The sequence below is a fragment of the Phoca vitulina genome, unplaced genomic scaffold (assembly GCF_004348235.1).
Source record: "Phoca vitulina isolate PV1807 unplaced genomic scaffold, GSC_HSeal_1.0 scaffold25, whole genome shotgun sequence".
Lineage (NCBI taxonomy): Eukaryota > Metazoa > Chordata > Mammalia > Carnivora > Phocidae > Phoca > Phoca vitulina.
In genome coordinates this window covers 29536994-29561096 of record NW_022589728.1, presented here as the reverse complement: position 1 = coordinate 29561096, position 24103 = coordinate 29536994, and the positions used below count along the sequence as shown (strand labels likewise).

The following is a 24103-nucleotide window of genomic DNA, read 5'->3' as shown; positions in this document are numbered from 1 at the left end:
TTTGTCAACATGACATTCATTTGTCAATATGGTTTATTAATCCTCTGTTGTACTTCTTCAACTGTTCTCTAATTTGAAAATGTTCATCTCTCAGGAGGTGGTACAATTTATCTGATTCCAATGTACCACATAAATTTTTTCCTCTTGATATTAACTTCTTTATTGAAATAAGCTTCAACAAGCTGATTCCAGTTCACAATGATCATTATCTTATGAACCCTCACTCAGGGTTAACTGGCCAGAAATTAATGAACCGGAGTAACCTCTTCATCTCCATGAATGATTACCAACGGCTCTTCACTTTAACAACATGGTAACCACTCCTGTCCCAGCTATCCTTCCTGAAGGAGAGTGTAGGAAAGCAGGGCGCTGGAGTTTAAACACCTCTCATCGCATTTCTCCTCCACCGTCTCCCATTTCAGTAAATGGCTCTAGTCAGTGCTTGAGCCAAAATGCCTGACAGCCAGCCTGGATTGCCCCCTTTTTCTCATCTCCCACACTCAGGGCACCAGCCAGTCCTGCCAGAGCAGATGCCATTGGCCCCCACCGAGCTCAAGCCATTATTTTCTCTTGTCTCAACTCCTAGCAGGTATCTCCTAACTGGCCTCCCTGCCTCTAGCCTGCCTTCCCTAAAGCCCGTTCTCCATATACAGCCCAGATCATTATTTTTAATCCTATTATGTCACTAGGCCTGCTTAAAGCTTTCCAGTGAGTTCCCATTCCACTTAGAATAACATTGAAACAGCTCCCGTGGCCAAAGGACCCCACATGACCAGCTCTGCACCCTTCTCCCCTTCTCACCCAAAGTGGGTCATTCTTCAAATACCCAGCACTCATTCCCACCATCTAGCCCATTCACAGCTGTCCCTTCTGCTTGGAGGGCATTTCCCTACCTGCTTAGAACTGATTGTCCCCCCTTCACACTTCACCTCAGATGTCACCTCCTAGAGAAACCTTCCCTGACCACCTTAGGTGCAACCACCCTCAATCACTGTCATGCCAACCTGTTTAGACACTCCACAGCACTTGTCACCATCAGAAATTAGTCTGTTCCTTTTTGTTTGTTTCCTGATAACTGTGTTTCTCCCGACCGGCCTTGTCTGTTGGTCACCAGGCGTCGCTTGTGCCTAGAACAAGGTCTAACCTAGAGTACACTCTCAATAAACACTTGTTAGGTGACTCTCCAGTGAATGAATCCTTCCCTTCCTCCTACTATAGGACTGTGACTGGATCACTCACCCTCTGGACCTCCGCAGAATTCCTGATCTATACAATAAAGCCGACAAAAGTTTGGATTTTATGGGGCGAAGTTACAGAGTCAGTGTATACAGTAGCAGGTGGTGCGTGGCACGTGTGGGCCGCAGGGCCCGTAACAGACCACGAGAGACATGGAGTGAGCACAGGTAACAATGTCCCCTCCCCGTTTTACAGGAAATCTTCAGAGGAACTGGACATGGACAAGGTGACAGCAGCAATGGTACTAACCAGCTTGTCCACCAGCCCTTTGGTTCGAAGCCCACCCGTGCGGCCGAATGGTAAGCCTGGGCCATGGGGCCTAGGGGAGGGCCCCCTGACACCAAGAGCAGAGCCTTTCTTTGAGGGATCTCATTTCTATCACACACACAGTGAAGAGTTTAACCACCACCCATTAGCAGAAAGCAAGGAGAACTGTGGAAGAAATGGAGACCTCACAGCTATCATCTTCCTCCTCATCTTCCCAGAGACCTCCCAGCATCTCATTCATACATCCATCCATTCAGCTCACATTTACTGAGCTCCAGCACCTTTCCAGAACACATCATAAAGTGCTTGTGCTTCTTTTTTCCCAGGTAAATGGAGGTTGGTCCAATGAAGTTATTTTAACCAGCATTATTTCTGTTCAATTGGACAGGTAGTTGGATCAAAGGACTCTGAATATTAAATATTTTGAAAAAGTATGATCCTAATAGAATAATAATATTAATCAAATAGAAGTATGCAGTCCATTCGTTCATTCAATATATATTTATTAGATACCATGCTAGATGGTTTGAAAACAATGCATACTCAATCATTCATATTGTACAATTCCTATGGGGGAAAAAAAACTATCAATCATATTAATGGCTAGCATTTATTCAGCACTTATTATATGCTGAGTACTAAGCTTGCTTCATCTCATATAATTCTCACAACAACTCTATGTTATTATCACTGTTTTACAGATGAGTAAACCGAGGCACATGAGGATTAACTGATTTGTAAATAGCAGAGCTGAAATTCCATTCCATATCTTTCTGATTCCAAATCTATCTTAGTCATGATATAATATTGGCGCATATAATTCAATAGGATAAATCAAGAGGGCAGCAGAGATGAAGTTAGAGAGCTTGACCCAGTAGCAATCAACGGAAGCCGTGTATTCCTGGCTAGGAGTTTGGACATTAATCTGAGGCTATAGGACAGCTATTAAGTGATAGGCTGGAACATTATTTTCAGGATTACAGGCAAATACAAAAACACAACCATATGGGTGTTCTGGACCTTGGTGGTCACAGTGGGGATGAGGAGGACATAACTGAGAAACGTGGAGAAGGCAGAATCAACAGGACATGGTGATGAACAGAGAAGATGAAGGAGAGGGAGTGACAAGGGTAATTTCCAGGCCGTCCGTGTGCTTCAGAAGGAGGGCCCTCCCCAAGATGGGGAGCAGAGCAGGGACATAGATCTTTGGGTGACTGTTAGGGCAAGAGGTAGGGTTGCTGAAAAAGATGAGAGTCCAATTTGGGACATGTTTACTAGGCAGAACTTTTCAAAGGGTCTCTGTCTGGTGGAGATTTGGGTACTAGCCAGGAGAGAGACCTGGGCTGGTGATGCGGGACTGGAAGGCATCATTGCAAAGCCAGGTGAAGAGATGAGATCACTTTGAGGGGACTGTGTAGAGGTAGAGTGTGACGAGAAGGTAGCTAAGGGGGATGGTAAGGCCTGTCATCCTCTAAGGGACCAGCGGAGGGAAAAAAGCCTGAGGAGACCTGAGGGGGTCACCAGAGGTGTAGAGGAGAACCAGGAGAGTGTGGTTCATGCAAGCCAAGGGAAAAGCATGTTTCAAGGAGAACCTCTGAGGCTACAGAAGGGCAATCATGCAAAAGATTGAATTCTGCATCAAGTACAAGGTCACTGGTGGTTTTGGCAAGAACATTCCCAGTGGACCACCCCTGGTCACTGAAATGTAGTGCACTGAGACCACTGAATGAAACCTTCTCTTCAAAGCCAGCCTAGCCAATTACGGGCCTGAGCTATGGTTCACACATCATTATTATCAGCATGAGGTATTAAATATGGTGAACATCCAGTGAGTCCTCACCCGCACTTACTCCAATCCAACTGGGGCATAAGGTGCTCTTGAAATGAGCCTGACCACCCCTGTTGAATGACCTGACCTTCTTCTCTGGGCTTCTTGGCGAACAGTTACCCTGACTTACCTTTCTCAGCTTAGCAATGCCGCTGAAGAACGATTACAGCGAACACAAAACTGAAGGCATCCCCGAAGCCCATCATAGGAAAAAGGAATCGCAGAGGAGAGAAAGTATTTTTTTGCTGTAATCATCATTTTTACCATTGTGTTCTTTTTTAATTGAGAACATCTTTAATGTTCTTCGTGTTAAAAGGTTAGAATCAAAATAAACTTTTCGCTTCTTCAATGAAATCTTTTGTTAGCATAGTTACAAAGAAAGTAATTCAGTGTTTGTTACGATTTAAAAAAGAACTACCCAACTAATAATCCCAAATGGTCTATTATCTCTCATTTAGTCTGCAACAGGAAGCAAATTTTTAAAAAGGGAAAGCAGTTTATGAAAATGAAGGAATTAATAACTTTTTTAGAAATAAAGATTATATCCAGAATTACTGTATGTCAGTGAGTCTTTGAAAACTGTTGTGTTCCTTTTCTGTGTCTGAAAAGGATCGTTTTGTCTGGATGTGGGTGTGCAAAGAGAGTAAGAGACCAACAGTGTGTGTCTACATTTTGGCAAATATTTGTTTAAGAAAAGAAGATACTGTTCTCTAAAAACACTCTGAATTGGTTCTGACTTTTTTCTGAGAAGTTTATTTCTATATCACATTGTCCTTCTGTTTAAATAGTGTTTCTAAAGGAAAGGTCATTCACAAGTAAGCAAATTAACTTTTGGCATTGACATGAAGCAATGTAACCACACTGTAATAATAGTTGGTTTTCAAAATAAATTCAATTCCTCATACCTAGCCCGATGACACATCTAGCACCATGAACTTATTTTATTTTACAAGTGCTTGCTGCAATATATTTATAAGCCTCATAAGCCTGCCAAGTGAGTCTGTCACACCAGGTGATATTACCTAAGGTCTTATAGGCTCCTCTTGAGGTCGTGTTGTATTGAATGGAGCTTTCTTATTTACAGTAGGCGACTCGGGTCCGGTCAGTGCATCAGTCGCTGCGTAGACTGCAGGGGTGAGATGCTGATTTGGTTTTGCTGAGGCTGGCAAGGTGTGAGCCTGCATAACTGACCACTGGATTCTGTTAGAGCCTTGCTTTAATGAGATGGGTAACTTACTCCTGCTATTTCAACTTCAAACTTCAGTCCACTAAGTGAACTTTTTGTATGACATAGTTGAGGAATATGCTAGCAATCCATAATTATATGAAGGTAGTTTAGAAATTTCTCCTTGAATGCTATTCTACCATTTGCCCTCATTACTAATTACAGAGATGTTAGCAACATTTTTTTAATGAGGCATTTTGAGACTTCTTCCCCATTGTACTTAGAATATAGTTTTAATATATTCAAAATGTACATAAATATGTAGGAGAAATTATCCTTTAAAAAGAAAGTAGAATTTATACAAATGCTCATTAAGATTGGGCAGCTTGAAAGGTAAAGCAAATCTTCAGTGATTAAAAGAGCCCCCTTCCCCCCAAAGACATTCTAACTGGGCAAAGATCTCTCTACACTAGCAAACATTTCATAATGTTTCCCCACAAGTGGAAAGGTAAAATTCAACACCAGTCTTACCAGTAATTATTACCAATAAATTCTCCTCTGATCTCAGTTTTGCTGGAGACAAAGGAGGCTGCTCACAACACAGGACCCACGTGCATGAAAAAGACCAATGGGTAGACAAGGGTTTGGGGCCGGCACCCACCAGAGTTACGTACTAGTCATGCCGCAAGTCACTTAACTTCTAGGTGCCTCACGATCCCCGCCTGTAAAATAGGCATGACAGTCCTTACTCTGAGAGACAGATGTTGTGAGAATGCACGAGACTGTGTGAAGGCGCTCCGTGAGAGGTAAAACACCAAATGTAAGGCCCTGTTATTTGTTAGAATAAGCAGCTGTTATGATAAGGTAGATGGCCGTAGGTAACTATCTGGAAATCATTCTCTTCGATTCTTAAATCCTAGACTAACTTTTTCTATAAACGGAATGCAAGGATCACAGAACTATGAGAAATTTCTTTTGAAAAGTTAAAATAGGGGATGGGGAGTGGGGGAAGACTGCTGCCAATGATTTCTTTCTTAGAAAGGCAAGAGCTCCCCAAACTTAGTAAACAAAAATATCTTCTTTTTTCTTATTTTCATATAATCTCCACTGTCATCCTGAGAAACTAGTGTTGAAGAAAACAACACACATCAGAAACCTGTGAGAAAAACCTGCTGTGTGATTAAAATAGCTAAATGTTTATAAACTACAAAGCAACATGATTTTTTTTTTTTTGAGGTTCAGAGTACATCTTACATCCCCAACCGTTGCAAACCGTCGAGTGGGCTGCAAGCGCTTTGCTATGCATCAGCATCGATGCAGATGCCAAGCAAGAGCATAGCATCAAGGCCCCCGTGGCCCCCGTGGCCCCCGTGGCCCCCGCCCCACCCCCGGGTGCAGCCCGGGCTCGCCCTGACGCTGTGTTTGTGTGCACGCACAGAGGGCCTCAGCGGATCCTGGAAGGAGGGAGGAGGCGTGCCTTCCAGCAGCAGCAGCAGCGGCTACTGGAGCTGGAGCGCCCCCAGCGACCAGTCCAACCCGTCCACGCCGTCGCCGCCGCTGTCCGCCGACAGCTTCAAGCCCTTCCGCAGCCCCGCGCCGCAGCCGCCGCCCGACGACGGCATCGACGAGGCGGAGGCCAGCAACCTGCTCTTCGACGAGCCCATCCCCAGGAAAAGAAAGGTTGGTGTGTCGGCCGCGCAGTGCTGGGGTTTGGGTTGCAGGAATGTCCGCCTTCGAAGAGCCGGTGTGAGCCTGGGGCGGCGGGGGGGGGGGGGGGGGGGGGGGGGGGGGGTTGGGGGGGATGCTGCACTCCTCCATCCCACGCCCCGTGGGGCAGACAGAAACGGCCCCTGCTCCCCTCTGATGTTCTCTGATGGCTCAAAATAAATGAAGGGTCATGATTAAAAACAAAAATGACCGAGTCATTGAGAATGTTTCTTCCAAGTACACATGCCCCGCGCCCCCACCGACCCCATCCTCCGCTTGTCAGTCGCTGCGCTGGTATAAGAATTAACATCAGGTGCTTTACGACCAACCAGCACTTGGAAGTTAGAAAATTGTACTTGAGGCTTGGTTTGGTAATTAACTCACTCTCTTGTTGGGACTTGATTTTTTCATCTGTAAAATAAAATTAATACTATATGTTTCTCTTTTCTGCTTCAGTAAGCCCGGAAGGGTTTTGGGAAGAATATTTTGCGCCGTATTTTTATAAAACCGGTTGAAACATACGTACCAACTGACATATAAACATGTGTGTGTACTTATATACTAAAAATTACATATTTACTACATTAAAAGTGAAAAAGGAGATCTAATTAATTGGTTTAATAAATTAATTGATTATAGTTTTATGTAATCCTCACAGCAGTCCTGCATGGTAAGTATTATTTTCCCATTTTGATATGAGGAGGTTGAGAATCAAGAGATTTTGCATTCAAGTCACCCCTGTCACGCAGGTTAGAAAGGGCCACAGCTGTCATTCAAACACAGGTCTGCCTGGACCTCCAGCTCATATTCATATTTTTCATTTTCTTCACATACATTTAAATCATTATGTTCACTCTCCATTTTTCAAAAGTATTTCTATTTCCTGGAAAAAAGCAATACTACTATATCTAGAAAACACTTTAACATTATTTTTTAAATCACCATATAAATATGAAACTGCTATTTTACATATTGGTCTTTTAATTTGTTATTGGTAGCTTCATTATTCATGACTATTCACAAACAAAAATCCAAAGCCAAACCCTGAGGGCTGCAATGCAACGTTTCCCCCCACCCCCCCAATTCATTTCAAAGAGCAAAACAAAGAGATGGCATGGATCCAGCTGTCCCTCCCTGCATCTTTCTTAGCATCCTTCCACATGTGTAACAGTGGGGGTTGTATAGGCACGCTGTCTACTCAGGGAACAGGGCATTCATGCAGTCCCCTGTCCTTCCCAGAGGCAGTGGCATGAGGCTTGCTGTTTTACACACCCCTCCATGGGGCAGGGGGCCTGCCGTTGCTCCAGCCTCCTGTGGGTCCCCGGGGACCCTGAGTCTTTGCTTGACTCATCAGGGAGAGAGGTTGGCACTTGTGTTGCTGGGAACCTACAGGCAAGACAGCCACGTGGACCCGAAGGCTTGTCCTTTTGCTTCAGGCTGCGCAGACTTTCTCTCTGGGGTCATCGGAGTGTGTAGCGCGGGCTCTCATCCAGCAGGTCCTGGCATTGTGGCAAGGACTCAGGCCCAGGACCCCCTTCTGCACCCCCAGCTTGTAAGGTGCACTGCCAAAAGCCTGCCACAGCCTTTCATTTCTAACGTAGCCAGGAGCCAAAACTCACACTCTTGCATTACAGTGAAGTCGCACTGGTCAGACTTGTAGACTCTATAGGCTTCAGCTAAATTAGGGGATAGTCAAGCCACCAAAGGAAAAGGGAAAAAAAAAAAAAAAAGCTTCATTACGAAGTGGCTTTATTTGGGGCGCCTGGGTGGCTCAGTCATTAAGCGTCTGCCTTCGGCTCAGGTCATGATCCCAGGGTCCTGGGATCGAGTCCCACATCGGGCTCCCTCCTCGGGGGGAAGCCTGCTTCTCCGTCTCCCACTCCCGCTGCTTGTGTTCCTGCTCTTGCTGTCTCTGTCTCTGTCAAATAAATAAATAAAATCTTTAAAAAAAAACAAACAAAGTGGCTTTATTTGAAGGGCACAGACCCCCTCTGCAGGATGCTGGACAGTAGGAATAAATGCACGAATAAGAAACATGTTCAACCTTCTTTCTTCATGATTTTTCCCTCTACTCAGACCCTGGATTTCCCCGGGGTAATATTCCTGCGGACTGAAGCTCATAGTCACTCATTTTTAAATCATGGATCTTACATAGACCAAGTCATTGCCTTTTTAACTTAAAGTTATGTTGAATAGTGAGAGTAATGAGAATGTGGGATGGTTGCTCTTCATTTTTTTATTTATTAAGTGAACCAATATTTATTGAGCGCCCATCAGGCAAAATGCACAACGTCCTGGGATGAAGGTGTAGCCGCTTCCTTTAAGGTTGGACGTTGGGCGGGTGGACACTGATGTGGAAAGAGGCAGTAACGATTGGAGTGATAAATGCTGCGCTCACAATGTGGCAGAAACACAATAACTGTGACGCAGTTATCTTAGAGTTTTAAAAGTCATATTTCAAAAGATTTCTAAGAGTTAATTTGCTCCATCCATTTGACAATATGTTCTAGTCAGTGAAACTTTCTGAGTTCATCTTATTTTTCTCTTCATCCCCTCAAATTCCTAATATATTTGAGACCATGGGCAATTGTGATCGTCACATGTGCTGTGGGGATTGTTTGAGAACCTTCTAGATCAGTATTTTCCAAACTGCAGGTCTCAATCCACTAGTGGGCTATGAGTCAATCTAATGAGCTGTGAATAGCACTTCTTTAATGAATAAGACAGAATAGGATGCATTGTACTCAAGCAGGGTAGGTGTTGTTCCTTGATGCTTTTGTTTCAATTATACACTTATATGTGTAACGTGCAAAATGTATCTCTTACTGTGGCTCATGGTTTAGAAAGTTTGGAAGCCCCTGTTCCCTGTTATAAAGAGAGAACCTGGTAAGTGGTGACTGAAGGAGCACCTAACAGAAATCAAAAGACCCACGTTCTAAACTCAACTTTGCCACCCTGAGAACTTAAGAAAATCATCTCACCTCTTCGATTATCAGCTTCTTCATCTGTCAACCAGGCCAACGGGTATTATCAAACCTCTCTCCAGATAATGGTGAAGATTAAATGTGACCATAAGTAGAAAGGATGTACAAGCCCTAAAACCCCAAGTCCTAGAATGTAGCAACATGGTAACAGACATTTTAGACCCCTAAACAAACGGGGAAGCAGCATTCCCTAGATGGGATTATGAAGAAGCGATCCTGATCTCCCTCCTCCTTATGGAAGCTCTCTCATCTCTTCTCCCACCTCCCCCACCTCACTCTCACCTCTTATGGTGATCCGTGTTCCTCTTATGTAAAGAGGAAGAGAGTATGAGATGTATTGTCTAGACCGGGCATTATCTCTCTCTCTCTCTCTCTCTTTTTTTTTTAAGATTTTATTTATTTCTTTGAGAGAGAGAGCATGAGAGAGACAGAGCATGAGCAGGGAGCAGGAGTAGAGGGGGAGAAGCAGGCTCCCCGCTGAGCAGGGAGCCCAACGTTGGTGGGGCTCGATCCCAAGGACCTGGGATCATGGCCTGAGCCTAAGGCAGAGGCTTAACCAACTGAGCCACCCAGGGCCCCGGGGCATTATCTCTTACTACCAGCAGGAAGGAAGAAATACCGGCTGAGAACAACTACACCTGCAAATTTAGTTACAGTTTACAACATGCTTTTAAATGCAGCCTTTCATTTAATCATCACAAAAATCCTTGGCATATTCCTACCCCCATTTTGCAGAAGAGGCTCATTAAGGTTATGTGAATTGCCCAAGGTCCTGTAGCTTATAATGTGGCAGAGATAAGATCAGCTGGCTGAAATAGCAAAGATGAAACTCTGGAAGCAAATTAATTCAAGGAATCCACATTTCCCTCTGCCCACAGAGGAGAATAACACGAAAAGAAAATAATCAGATGCAGCTAGAGCCAACATCGTGTGGCAGGGTGGGATTGGGGTGCAGAGGGTTCAGAAAGAAAGCCGAGGGCAGAGAACGGAACTCCAGGCTGTCTGCTGCAGGGCCCACCTCCTGGAGGAAGTACCCACCTCTTTTAAGAGGATCTTCAGCCAAGGTAGTGGGAATGCAAGAAAGGGATATGAAAGGCTTCTTTCTCCTGGCCCTGGAGATCAGCCAGCCAACTGCGTCAAGCCCAGTGCTAGCAGAATTTTTCCTCTGGGATTTGAGAGCCACACACAGTACTTCCGTGCACAGGGAAAAGCCGGGACTCGAGCTATAGGGAACGTGCAGTTCCCTTAACGGCCACCAGGTGACGCAGTGATCCTAACTACAGCCGCTCTGGCAGTTTGGGAGAAAACAAATTCTGTAGAAGACCAGAAGACCTAGAGTTAACCATCAATCCCAGAAGACCTCTAGAAAATGAAGAAATGCTGATAACTACTTATTAATATATACTTTTTTTCCATGTCAGATTCCTAATTCTGTCAGATGCTGAGTTTGTCCGTTCGGGAACAGGATAAAACAGTTCAGGCTCTGGAATTAGTGCCCCAGCTCTGATACTTGGGTGACCATAGGCAAGCCGCTTGACTTCTCTAAGACCCAGTTTCCTCGTTTGTAAAATATGGATCATGATAGCACCACACTGATGGGGTTGTTCTGAGGATGGTATGAACAGTACATGTTGGCTGCTAATATTTTGCTTTCCTTTTTACCCATTTGACAGTTTGAGAAGCGTGGGTATGGAGAGAAGGGGGTGCTCACCTCCATTCTGTCCCCACATTGACTATATCAGTGTTGGTGCAGCTCAAGACACCGCATCCCTCAGCAGCTTCAGCCACCTTGGAGTTCTTTAGGGTTAATGAGAGAGGCCAGCCTACGATCAGGTGAGGGGTGAGGGCAGCAGTGACAGGGGCAGAAATCAGGGGCAGTACAAGGAAACCTGACTCAGGACTCTGCCTTTCAGAACATCAGCAGCAACTCAAAGACAATCACTACATTCCGGCCTTCATCGTTTTCATTTATTTTTACAGGTGTCTCGACCATGAACCATTTTACCCATGGACTAGGGAGAATCTCAGGTCAGAGGGAAAAAAGTGCTGAGTTAACATAAGGTGCTTCAGTAATTACTGTGCAGTAGTAAACAATGAATTCATCATTTGCTCCACTCTGCATTTTCAATCTTTCAGAACCAAAAAGCAATGAGTCACTTTAAATTGTGAATGAAAAGGAAACAAACCCGTAAATCCCTCACCAATAAGCCGTTGCTAGTCTCTGCGCACTGACTTAATTCCTAACCCACTAATTCAGAGCAGAGAGTGCCTTCTGCAAGAACTGACGCTCCAGAAATAGACCCATCTGTTAGAACTGCCGGGGAGGGCGGTGCTAAGAAAAGCAGCTCGGGGTCACACTGTACGGATTTCATGGTGATGACACAGCATCGCCAGCCAGATCGGGGGAGCGGATTGGCTTCAGGGAGGATCGGGATACAGAAGAGTGAGATCTAGGCACTTTAGTGACAGGATCTCAGAATAATCTGCCAGGCAGTATAGAGATCTGGAGCCTTGGACCTCGAAGGACTTCAGAAATCACCTAGCCCACCCTTTCCAAGTTACAGGACCACTTGATCATGTCCAGAAATATCCAGATTATCCCAAAGATGAGAGGCACTTGTAGAATCCACTGGTTGAGAAAATACATAATGAGTAGGGATTTTTATGAATTCATGAAAGCTTTTGTCGTTCTAGAAATCATTTTAAATCAACTTTATTTAGGTAATTTACACACAAGAAAATGAACCCATTTTAAGAATACAGTTCAGGGGGTTTTGACTGATCTCTCCACCTGAGGAACCACCGCTCCAACCAAGGCCAGCACTCCTCATGCCCCTCTGCAATCAAATGCCCCCCACAACCCCCACAAATACCAGTTGTCTGACTCGTGTCACTGTAGGTCAATTTCGCATATTGCCGCACTTCAAGTAAGTGGAATCATACAGTGTGTACTATTTGGTGTACAAAATCCCACGTGTTGGCAACCGGAATGCTCATTCATTGCTGGTGGGAATGTAAAATGGTACAGCCACTTTGTAAAACAGTTTGGCAGTTTCTTATAAAGTTAAATATATGCTTACCATATGACCCAGCAATTCCACTTCTAGATATTTACCTAAGAGATAAGAAAACATATGTCCACAAAAAGACTTGTAGACTTGCAGTTCAGAGCAGTTTTATTCATTATCACTCCAAACTGCAAACAACCCAAATGTCCCTAAACAGGTAAATGGAGAAACAAATTGTGGCATATTCACTCAACAGAATACTATACCACAATAAAAGGAATCAAACTACCCACACATGAAACAGCGGGTGAATCTCAAAAACATTATGCTGAGGTAAAGTAGCCAAACACAAAAGAATACGTTTTGTATTATTCCATTTACGAAAATATTTTTTCTTTTCTTTTCTTTTTTTATATCATCACAGCATCTGTAAGCAGTGCATATAGATGGGAGATGTTGAATCCATGTTTGGTATACATTTGAATTCACCCATCACTTTGCACTCACCTCACACACCTCCGAGATTACTCGTTCGGTCCTCCTGTCTTACAAATAAGGAAATAAAGCCCCAAAGTTGAGATGACGTGTATAAGGCTGCTTTCCCAATAAAAGAAAGAACTGGAACCCCTACCAGCTTCTAGGCAGTTACTGAATTTTTAAATACATCTGTTCACTTCTCAGTCTTCTGGAACGTGCTGAGGGTCTGAGGGGACCTCTTGGTCCTCAAAGAGCCATTGGAGCCTCTGCCAAGCAGTGTGGGTTCCTGCCACGGGCCGCATACTGAGGAAGCATGTATAAGGCAGGCCGAACACATCTCTGCAGAATAAGTAGACGCTTCCCTTCCCTCAAGGACCCTGGTCCTCTCTGGGGACACTTGGGTGTATGAACATACACACACATACACACGTACACACATGCACACATACACACACACCTCAATTGCCATATAAGACATACGTGAGGTTCTTCAAAATTGCCTCCAAAAAAGCAACTTGGTATTAACCCCAGGCTGCTGTGTGGTCAACGGGGCAGTAAAGTGATCTCCATGTACCTTCTGGAGTGTAGCTTTAGTTGGACTTATCCCTAGGCATGTTATGGAATACTTCCGAATTCAGCCACGTTTCCACTCTTGGAACCGAAGGTGACCTTCAGCCGTCATCTTGTCGGTCCTGTGGACCAGTCTCAGTTCTTTCAGGAAGATAGAAGCTACTCCAATGTGTTCCAGGTATGAAACGGCTCAAAACCAGGGCTGAGCCTTGCCGTGGGAAGGGCGAGCGGAGAAAAGATGAGGGAAGCGCTGGCCAAAGCTCTCAGCCTCCAGCTCCAGAGCGCCTGGGGCCCGAGTCGGTGGGACAACTGCTGCAAAGCGGAAGCAGCTCCAGGAAGCTGTCTCCAGCCCGGGTAGCCTACTGCCCCCAAGTCGGGTGACTCGGAACAGCTTGCCTGGAAGCTGCTGAGACGCTCCCCCCGCCCCCGGCCCCCGGGGGCATGGGCCTGTGTGAGATCCCAGGGCTCTGGCTCTAACTGCCCGGAGCTGCACTCCGCTGGGGGTCGGCGCCAGGGTTCAAGGAAGCGAACGTATGGAAGACCCCAGCACAGCGTGCTCCCCAGCCAACAGGGGCCTCGGCTCCCAAGGACATCCCAGCTTTGGGAACTTCTGAGAGCTGGTATCTGAGAGCTGCGAGGGGCAGCCCCGGCTCAAGCACGGATGGACACGTGCAGACTTGGCCGCTGCGACTCCACCAGCAACTTTGCTGGCTTTGGCTTCCTTGAGCGAGCCGGGACCCAGGTGGCAACCCAGGCGATGTTTATTTAGCTATTTTTTCCTGTTCTCCTCCTCCCATGGCTTGTTGTTGGGTTGTTTTTGGTTTTGTTTTTGTTTTTTTAATGTAACCGCGAGTAGTCTGTTTGTAGACAAAGGATTGCTTTCCATTGGATGTCGTTAGGGGACTTTGCCGAGTACTTAATCACCACGTAAGGGGCCTCATGGTTTGACATAAGGACATCCTTCACCTGTGTAGAGAGAAGCCACTTGACTCCATTCGAGATGAGACATCTTTTCAGTGTCCTTTTATTCTCCCAAATTATTCAAGCAAGTGTTACAGGGCAGCTTCCATTTTTTAAAAAATGACTTTTTAAAATTAAAAATAGGATAATTTTTACATTTGGAGATTAATGTGAAAAGAAGGTACCCCTCCCCAGTATTTCCACCTTGCAATAATACATGTTTATTTGCATTAAATATCCTCCCCCCCAAAGAGATAATGTTCATATATTTCTTACAACCTACTTTCCCCTGTATCAATCAAGGCTCGGGCAGGAAGTGGGCCTTGTACTCCAGTGGCGTAATTGAGAAGAGTATAATGAAGAAACTCTTCACAAAGGTATAGGCAGGGTTGGGGGACACCAGAAGAAGGTACCCCGGCAGCTAACAACATTACCACCCCTAAGCCTGAAAAGGCAAAGAAACAGAGGGGTTTCCAGAACCCATGGGGTTATCAAAACTGAAAATACCACCAGAAGTGTTAGTTTTAGGAGGAGAAATGTAGCCACAGCCCACCTGTGGCCAGGCAGACAGGAAGCTGAGGGAATCCACACCCTCTTGCCTTCTGGTCTCTCCTCCTGCCTCCCCACCTCCTGTCAGTGCCTCCCATTGGCCAAATCAACCAGAAACCAGGGGGCAAGGGCATCCACTGATACATAAAGGTGAGCCTCCAGGCACTGAGCTGGGCGGAGAAGGGAGTGATAGGGACCCGTAGAGACAAAGAGCAAGTATCAGCAATTCCCTTCCACACGGGGAACTTGTTTTCTCACGTCAAAGAAGCTTTCCTGACAACTTCATTTTTAAGATTCCTTAATATGCAGTTATATGGAATTAATTTAACCCATCTCCCCGTAATTCCCTCAGTAACCTTGAGATGATTCCTGATTTCTTGCCAGTCTAAAAAGCATTGCGATGAGCATCTTTATACACATGTCTTTGCAGACATGCCAAATGATTTTCTTAGGATAGATCCCTAAAAGTTGAATTGGGTCAAGATGATAAGCGTTTTCCAAAGCTTAATCTGCATTGCTCTTAAATTTAGAGATAGCAAATATCTGTGCGTGGGTAAACTATAAGGGCAGAGCTCTGGCAGTTTGGGATAAAATGGGATAATAAATGAAAGACGTTATTCAAAGGAAATGCCAAAAAGAAGAAGTAGAGGAGAGAAGGCAGAGCTTTCCCTCTCTGAAGGGGTTTGGGAGTGCCCCTTCCCCAAACACAGTTAAAGATCTCCCCACCATATGTAAGTATGTTTCTGAGTCCGCATTTGCAACCACCTTGCAAATCAGCAGGAACTTTCTCTATACATCTGGAGTATAATATTACGTAAAGGCCTTCCAATTGCTTTTGCTAATGACCCGAGTCATTATAAATTAGACAATCATTTTTCCTGCTGCACATTTTCCACTTTCTTCTGGTGAACTTAGACCTTCCTCAAATACCTACCAGTGCAGGGTTTGTAAGGCTGGAAGGAAAAAGTACTATATGGAGTGAAGAGAAAATCATCTATAATTCAGTGTTCACCCCACCTGCCATGGACCTGCACTGAGAAGTGAACTTGCAGCCAGGTAAGATAATCAGGTGGTAATTATCCTAGGAAATCTTCCTGAATTCCACAGAACAACAATCTTTTTGACAAACACTCTTTGAACATCGATTGTTTACTAAGAATATTCCAAAATGCTTAAGTAAATTAAGATGTCTCAAATATGGCTCATTGCTGTGGGCCCCAAAACACAACTTTCCCAAGATTCAACACAACAAATTCTAATTGCTAAGTTATGTTGGGCACAGGAGTAGAGTGTTGGGCAAGAAGTCATGGTTCCTACTCTCAGAGAGCTTCCCATGATCAAAACCATTTAGTCCATCCCCAGCGTGTCTCTTGGAAACCCAGCAAAAGAAAAAAACAAGGAGGAAGCAAAGTTGATCACTTTTCATATCCATTACCTACTTTTCTTTGGGCAACAGATTTCTGTGGAGCCCTTAGCAGGGGCTAAAAAAAAAAAAAAAAATGAGGGTGTGATTGAGGAGATGATACTCAAACAATTGCAATTGGTAGTTATCCTAATTCCAAGGGATTTAGAGAGGATATTGGTCAGCTTCGTTGTAGCTATTGGATTTGATAGCCCTGTATCAGCTATTTCCTCCTAACTAAGGAAAGGAGATATACCAATGATATTTATTTTTCTATAATCAGTACCGAGCTTTACTGCTTATCAACTTAAAAAAACAAATGTTTGCCATATTCCTGCAAGGACTAGGAACAGCAATCTTATAAATAATACTTGTAATGGCACAAAAATACCAGTGTGATAGTCATTTCCTAAAACAATCAGCAATTTGAACCTTTAAAAAATTCCTAAGATGTAGAAGGAATTTGGCTCTGTGTTGTGTAATACTATGCTATTAACTGACTCATTGGGTAGGAACCATCCAGTGACACCGGATAAGTGTCCTAACTTTTTGGGTTCTGGTTTCCGCCCAGGAATATGAAAATAGTATCATATGCCTCGCCTGGTCCTTTCCCAGTCTCTAAAGCAACAACTTCAGCCTTCTCTGCTCCCCTCAGTGCTCCCACACAGCCTCCCCGCTCTGCCCTTCGCTTTGACCTCACTTCCTACCTCACTGAAAAATTAGAAGCATTCAGACAGGACTGCCTTTTTTTTTAAATCGGCAAACTAACTGAATCTACATCCCTCCCTTGGTTTTCTTTTTTTCCAGGGGAGAACTGCCCTGCTGCCATCCAGGGCAGTCCTCCCACCCAGACTGGAGGTGATGGGGCTGAATCCTCTTCCTTCTGCAGGGCTTCACCCTGTGGTTCTCCCCCCGACCCCCGAATCTCTACTACACTGTCCATCTATTCTTCCTTTGCAACTGCTCCCATCAGCATAAAAAACTCACTTCTCTCAATCCCACTTACTCTCCAATCCATGGCAGTCTGACTTCCTTCCCCACTACTCTGTGAAAGCTGCTCTTGTCTGGGCCACCGACAGCTGCCATGTATGGCCATGTATGGCCTCCATGGGACTCTTCCCAGTCCTCGTTCAACGCCGTTGGCCACATCTTCCTTCTTGAACACTTTCTTCTACATCTGCCGTAATACTACACTGTCTTGATTTCCTCTCTCTCTCTCTCTCTCTCTCTCGGACTGCTCCTGCTATCATCTATCTATCATCTATCTATCTATCTATCTATCTATCTATCTATCTATCATCTATCTCTTCTCCTGCTCTCTCTCTCCCCAATAGGAAGTACTGGATGCTGCAGAGTCCTGGGCCTTCTACTCATCTCTAGTTGCATTTTTCCCTACAGGATCTCATCCAGACCTAAGTTTTAAGTAGTCCTTCATTCAGCTCCTGACTCCAGACTTCTATCTCTCGCCCTGACTTCCCCTAAGTTCCAGGCTCATATGTCCAGTGCCATACTTGCCACTTCTTCCTGATCTATAATAGGTATCTCAAAATTAACATATTCGAAACAGAACCACAATTTGCCTAGCTATGCAAGTTGTCTTTAATAGTATCATATGCCTGGCCTCATATTCAACCCAAAGCAAGGACTGTTGGATCTGCCTCCAAAACATATCTTGAATGTGTCTGCTTTTCTCCAGGCTCACTGCCCAGTCTTCTTCCATCCACTGTTTCCTCTGACCTGCGGTAGCAGGACACAGGCAACCTTATTGCTCTCTCCCCAAAACAGAGCGGTATTTTTTTCAAAAGATTTTATTTATTTCAGAGACAGAGTGCACAAGTGGGGGAGACTGGCCAAGGGAGAGGGAGAAGCAGACTCCCTGCTGAGCAAGGAGCCTGATACGGGCTCGATCCCAGGACTCTGGGATCATGACCTGAGCTGAAGGCAGCCGTTTAACCGACTGAGCCACCCAGGCGCCCCTGGAGTGATGTTTTTTTAAAACCTAAATCATATAATCATATAATATCACTCCCCTGCTTAAACCCCTTCAGTAGCTTCTCTTTTATTTTAGAATAAAGCCCAAATTCCTTACTGTCACCTACAAAACCCTGAGGATCTGGCCCTCCTTGCCTGTCTGCCTTATCTCCAATCATTTTCTCTCTCTCTCTCTCTCTCTCATTGCCTTCTAAACTCACTCTTCTTTCTAGCCCTTCAATCTGCCAAGCTCTTCTTCCTCTTTCCCCTGGAAAACTCCAACTCTTAGCATGGCTACCTGCTGCTCCAACCTTTGGGTCCTGGCTCAAAAGTCACCTTCTAGAGGTCTTCTCTGACCTACAGCCGCTCCACATCCCTCTCCAGGAAACCTACCATAGCTGAGGCAGTCACCATTTATTAGCATTTCTGTCTCTCCCCCACTAGCATGTAAGTTCCTGGAGAGCAGCTTTTCTCTCTCTTTCTCTCTCTCTCTCTCTCTCTATCTCTGGCACCTGGAATATTCCTTGCTAAATAGCTGTTTAGTCTAATTAATCAAAGAATACCATCAGCAAAAAGGTTTGGAATAAATCAAGAAGTGTTTTCATCTATCATGACTTTATTTCCGGACAGCCATTTGGACTCTCAGGTACATGTAATTTCAGATTGAGTCATTAATTCCCTTAAGTGGAAGATATTTTTTAATAGTTTACCTTCATTGTTTGAAAAATGGGTAAAAAGCACTCCTAGTGTGAGGGTTTGTTTATTAATATTGTTAAGTCATTCTATGCTTTGAATACAAAATACCAAGCAGAGCTCCTTCCTGTGAATATTTGGGGCTGAGGGGTAGGATCTAAATTCTCCCCCTTTTGTCCACCCTACAGCCCGTGCGTTTAGATCAGTGGCCCCAGGAGATCAGAGAGCCTGAGACTTGTGAACAGTCTCCTTAGAATAAACACAGACTCGGGTGCCTGGGTGGCTCAGTTGGTTAAGCCACTGCCTTCGGCTCAGGTCATGATCCTGGAGTCCCGGGATCGAGTCCCGCATCGGGCTCCCTGCTCAGCAGGGAGTCTGCTTCTCCCTCTGACCCTCCCCCTTCTCATGCTCTCTCTCTCTATCTCATTCTCTCTCTTAAATAAATAAACAAAATCTTTAAAAAAAAAAAAAAGAATAAACACAGACTCATCAGGATTGTGGACTTTAAAGTCTCCTAAGTATGTGTTTGCTTCTCAGCTTCCTTCACACCCTTCTTGGGCTCCGGCCCCAGCTCCGTGGAGCGGCAGCTCCTGGATAGCTCAGAGCGGCCCGCTGCCAGGGCGAGCATCCCCCAGCTGCCGGTGACGCCCCGGCGCTGAGGCAGGAATGGCTGGCTTGCGGTGCTGTCAGTGCCAGCCACCCAGGCAGAGCCTCGGCGACGCTGCGGGCTGCCGGCTCACGGAGCCCCCAGGCAGGGTGGGGCTGTCGCTAGTCCGCTCTAGCTGACTGCAGCTGTGTGCTGCTGTGATTTTCCCTCCACTGGCCATGCTGAAAGTGGCCGTTCCCCAACACACAGGCTCCTCCTCCGTTCTGGAAGGTTCCAAGTGTCTTTTCAATTGAGAAATGTACAAAAAGTCTTCGGTGGGGGTGGCTGTCTGGATCAGGATACTAATTCCATCAGGAATACCTGAAGGAGTCGTCTTCTAAATGTGTAAATGATTGCCGCATAACACAGGGCATATCCCGGGCAGCCCCACAAGGGCTGGATGGCAGAAATCCTACTGGACTTGGAAACAAAGCTACATCAATCCTACCCGTTCGGGAAGGTTCCCGCCACTGTGTTTATTGGTAAGGGTAGGCCTACTGTTGGAACAGCCTATTTCCAAACCTCAGTGCCTTAATACCATAAAGGTTTATTTATTTCATATGTCACAATCCACTCAGGTCAGCTGGGAGTGGTGAAGGGAGTACCTGCGCTCCACACAGTCCTCCAGGGACCCAGGCTCCTTCCACCTATTACGGGGATTCTTAACCTGGAGTCCACAGGTCCCCAGAAGGGTGGACAGAATTCAGAGGGTCTGTGAACTTGGAGTAGGAAAAAAGTATATTTTCATTGTCATTTACCTCTTAACTATAATTCAGCCTCTCCTGCAGTTATGATTGACAACATCAAACCACAACATTAGTGCCGCCTGTGTGACTTTACCACCAATAGAAAGCAGAGATAGTTTCATATCACGTTATAATTTTAGCAGATACCATGAAATCTCACTTAGGCTTAACATGACTTTGAAATGATGGTAGTTATTAGACTCACTTCAAGACCTTGTTATTCAATATGTTCATTAAAGAATACATACCGTACCAACCATATCACAAAATATTTTTAATATTTTGATAACTGTATTTCAGTATACTTGCTCTTCTTTGTATTACTATGTGTTTCATTTTAAATGTTAAAAAATATTACTCTGCCTAGGTTTCATATGGAACTGCCAAAAGGGTGCATAGCAAACAAAAGATTAAGAAGCCCTGATCAAGTGGGCCCCCTGAGTCCTTGAGCATCCTCTGCGTCCAGTCAGCAGCCTGGGCTGGAATGGCACTGCCCGGTAGTTTAGGGACAAGTCTTAGAAGGAATATCTACCACTTCTGCCCACATTCCATTAGTCCTAAGTCAGTCACACGTCCCCACCTGACCGCAAGGGAGGCTGGGAAATGAGGTGTAGCCGTGTGCTCAGGAGGAAAAGGAAACGGGGATCGGTGAGCACACAGAAGTGACTGTCACCAGGCCTATGGGAATAATCAGCAAAGCAGTGGCATCCCAAGGACAAGGGCCCTCTCTGGAGAAAAACTAATCTCCTGTCAAATTCATTTCAGGAAGTATAATCATAATAATACCATAACAACTACCATTGGTTGAATAATTACTCCTGTCGGTGTTGTGCTAAAGGATTCACTTTCACGACCTCATTTAATCCCATAATAACCCTCTGGGACAGGTACTATTATTGTTCCTACTTAATAAGTAAGGGAACCAAGGACTTGAGAAAGTGAGTCCAAAATCAGTGCTTTCAATCACTGTGCTGGACTATTTTGGGAAAACACTGAGACCCTTGAAAAGAAGGTGGCATTGTATCCTGGTGGAAAGGGCAGTTCCTGGTGCCCAACTCCCTGCATTCCCAGCTTTGCTAGAAGCTGGTTTATTCACTGGGCACAATTTACTGAAACCCTCTATGAATCTATAAAATGGTGGCAATGATAGTATCTATCTCTTAGAATTAAATGAGGTAAACTTTCGTAACAGCACTTGGCATATGGTAAGTGCTCAATTGATGTTAGATACCGTCATTAACGCCTAAATGACACTGTGACCACCTTAATAAAAGTGAACTAAATATTCAGGGCAACTTAGTATCCATGAAGGATGCAGAAAAATGCCTGAGATCACCAAGATCCTCACCAGCTGGCAGGGAGGCGGGTGCTCCCTAGAATGGTATGCTGAGTTATAGTCAAGATGATAGGAAGTTGTTACCTTTTTTAAAAAAAAATTATTTATTTATTTTGGAGGAAGAGAGAGAGAGAGAGTGCAAGGTGGAGGGGCAGAAGAAGAAGGAGTGGAAGAGAATCTGAAGCAGTCCCCGCTGAGCACCCAGTCCAACGCAGGGCCTGATCCCACGACCATGAGATCATGACCTGAGCCAAAATCAAGTCAGACGCTTAACTGACTGAGTCACCCAGGCAGCCCAAATTGTTACTTTTCTCTTTTTTTAAGATTTATTTAGTTAGTTAGTTGAGAGAAAGAGAGCACAAGTGGAAGAGAGGGGGAGAGGGAAAATTAGGCTCCCCGCTGAGCAAGGAGCCTGATGCACGACTCGATCCGAGGACCCTGGGATCATGACCTGAGCCGAAGACAGACGCTTAACCGACTGAGCCACCCAGGCACCCAAGTTGTTCCTTTCTAACGAAGGTGGAGAAAATGTGTTGGGATGACAGAAAATATGGATGGGTTAGTTTTCATTTTAATGTAACTTTCTCCTGTTTACAGAATTCTATGAAGGTGATGTTCAAATGCCTGTGGAAGAACTGTGGGAAGGTGCTGAGCACTGCGGCGGGGATCCAGAAGCACATACGGACCATCCATCTTGGGTAAGGCAACCCTCCCTTCAGGCGTGGTGTGGCCTCCAGGAGCTCAATCTCGGGCCACCTGCACTCAGAAATTACATACCACACTAAGTCTGAACACAGGAATAGAGACTGGGCTTGCTTGGTCTTTGTAATCCCTGTGGAGATGGCCACTCAGATCACACAGACCAATAGGGCACAGTGGAAAGAATGTGGATTTAACCTTGCAAAGCTTCCCCAATTTGCTTACTAAGTGACCTTAGGCAATCCACTGCTCTGAGCCTCAGTACCCTCTGAAAATGAGGCTAATAGTAATATCAGCCCAGAGGGTCATGTGTAAGGGTCAAAAATAAAATGTATGTGAGAATGTCTGTATTTGAAAAATATAGAACACTAGGGTAGGGTGGGTTCCTTGGACCCCCTGAAATTTTCTGTCAAATTAAATGTGCGTTTTTTCCCAATAAGGAGTCTTTGTGACTTTGAGCCTCAAAAGCATGTATATAGCCTCAAAAGGGCTTAGGAACCACTGTGTCCATCAGTGCTGTGGTTTCTACTCTTATGATAGCTGGTGACTTGGCTCCATCATTTTCTGTTGCTCCAATAAGCCCTTTATCTGTACGCTCTATGCTTTTCCTTGTGTTATATAAAAACCGTCCTCAGGAAAAAGAACACAGAGTTTCCAGCAGCAGTGACTAGGGTCCTCCCAGAGGGGCGGTGGAGGTTCAGCAGTCTTGTCCTTTAGTCCCTGGGTCTTTCCTGCCCGGGGACGTCAGACACAGGAGGACCTTGGGAGGCTGTACGTCATAACCAGTATGTATAAGGCAAATCCAAATGCATGGCCGAGTCCCCAAATGCTTGGACAAAGGAGTCCTTTCAACAAGATGAGCGTCGAGAAATAAACACTACAGTCACGCTGCCCAGCAAGGGACAAATTTAGGAAATGCATCATCCATACAAAAGTGGTATAAAAAAGAAAATAAAAATGGGTTCTAAGGTGATTCTGCTGATCTGTGCAGGTGGGCTCCTTCAAGGACTGTGGAGAGAAGCAGGGATCTAGCGCGCTTACCCATAGTGCCGAGGTTTGGGGACACAGCCAGAACCTTCCAGAGTATAGCACACAGAAGGTTACGGAGCGCTGTGGGTGTGGTGCCGCAAGACTGGGCTTCTGCTCCCCTCACCAGAGGGGCTGTCTACCTTCGCCCTCCAAGAAATACCACACCCAAACACTGCAGGGCAGAACACCCTCATTCCTGTTCCTGAAGGCTCCAGGGAACGAAATCCTGCAGTGTCTCCCCTCAAACCTCATTGTCAGGACAACTCATAATGCAAATAGCTCGGAGTTATTTAAAGGTTTAGAAAAAAAACTTCCCAAAGCTATAATCAGGAGCTAGGGTATTTGTTTTCAAGTCCATCTGCCCAGAAAACTGAACCCTACTCAGTACGTCGAAGAAGCGCATGCTGCACATATGTATTTATAGACCATTTATAAGTGGCATCTCACGATTTTTCTTTGAGCTCCCGGGCTGCTCTCATGGTGGGTAAAATTCAAAATGCAGCCACTACTATTCACTTCCCTAGGATTCCCTTTTTACACTGTGCTCTTAAAATTGCCTTGGTGAATTAGGATTCACAGCCCTGCCAGCCACTGCCCAGGGACGGGCCTGGGTTAGCAGAACTCAGAGGCCAGTCTGTGTGTATATGACGCCTGAGGCCTGAGCTCTCACAGACTGGGAGGGGGAAATCACCTTTGCTTTAATCCCTGAGCTCAATTATGTGATGTAGGACGATGGAACATTTTAATGAATGTTGGCTGGTGGGGAGAGAAGGGGAACATACCAAAGCCAGAATATATAATATATATCGCACCTGATATAGCTGCAAGAG

The 24103-nt window shown here is 45.1% G+C and overlaps 1 protein-coding gene across 2 annotated transcripts in view; it reads left to right on the top strand.

Moving 5' to 3' along the window:
• ZNF704 (zinc finger protein 704) overlaps nt 1-24103 on the top strand; it is a 236946-nt gene that overhangs the window by 186163 nt on the left and 26680 nt on the right. For both annotated transcript variants that reach the window (XM_032421895.1, XM_032421896.1), the window contains exons 3-5: nt 1432-1535; nt 5935-6176; nt 22143-22243. In XM_032421895.1, coding sequence (XP_032277786.1) covers nt 1432-1535; nt 5935-6176; nt 22143-22243 — 447 coding nt within the window. The remainder of the gene's footprint in view (nt 1-1431; nt 1536-5934; nt 6177-22142; nt 22244-24103) is intronic.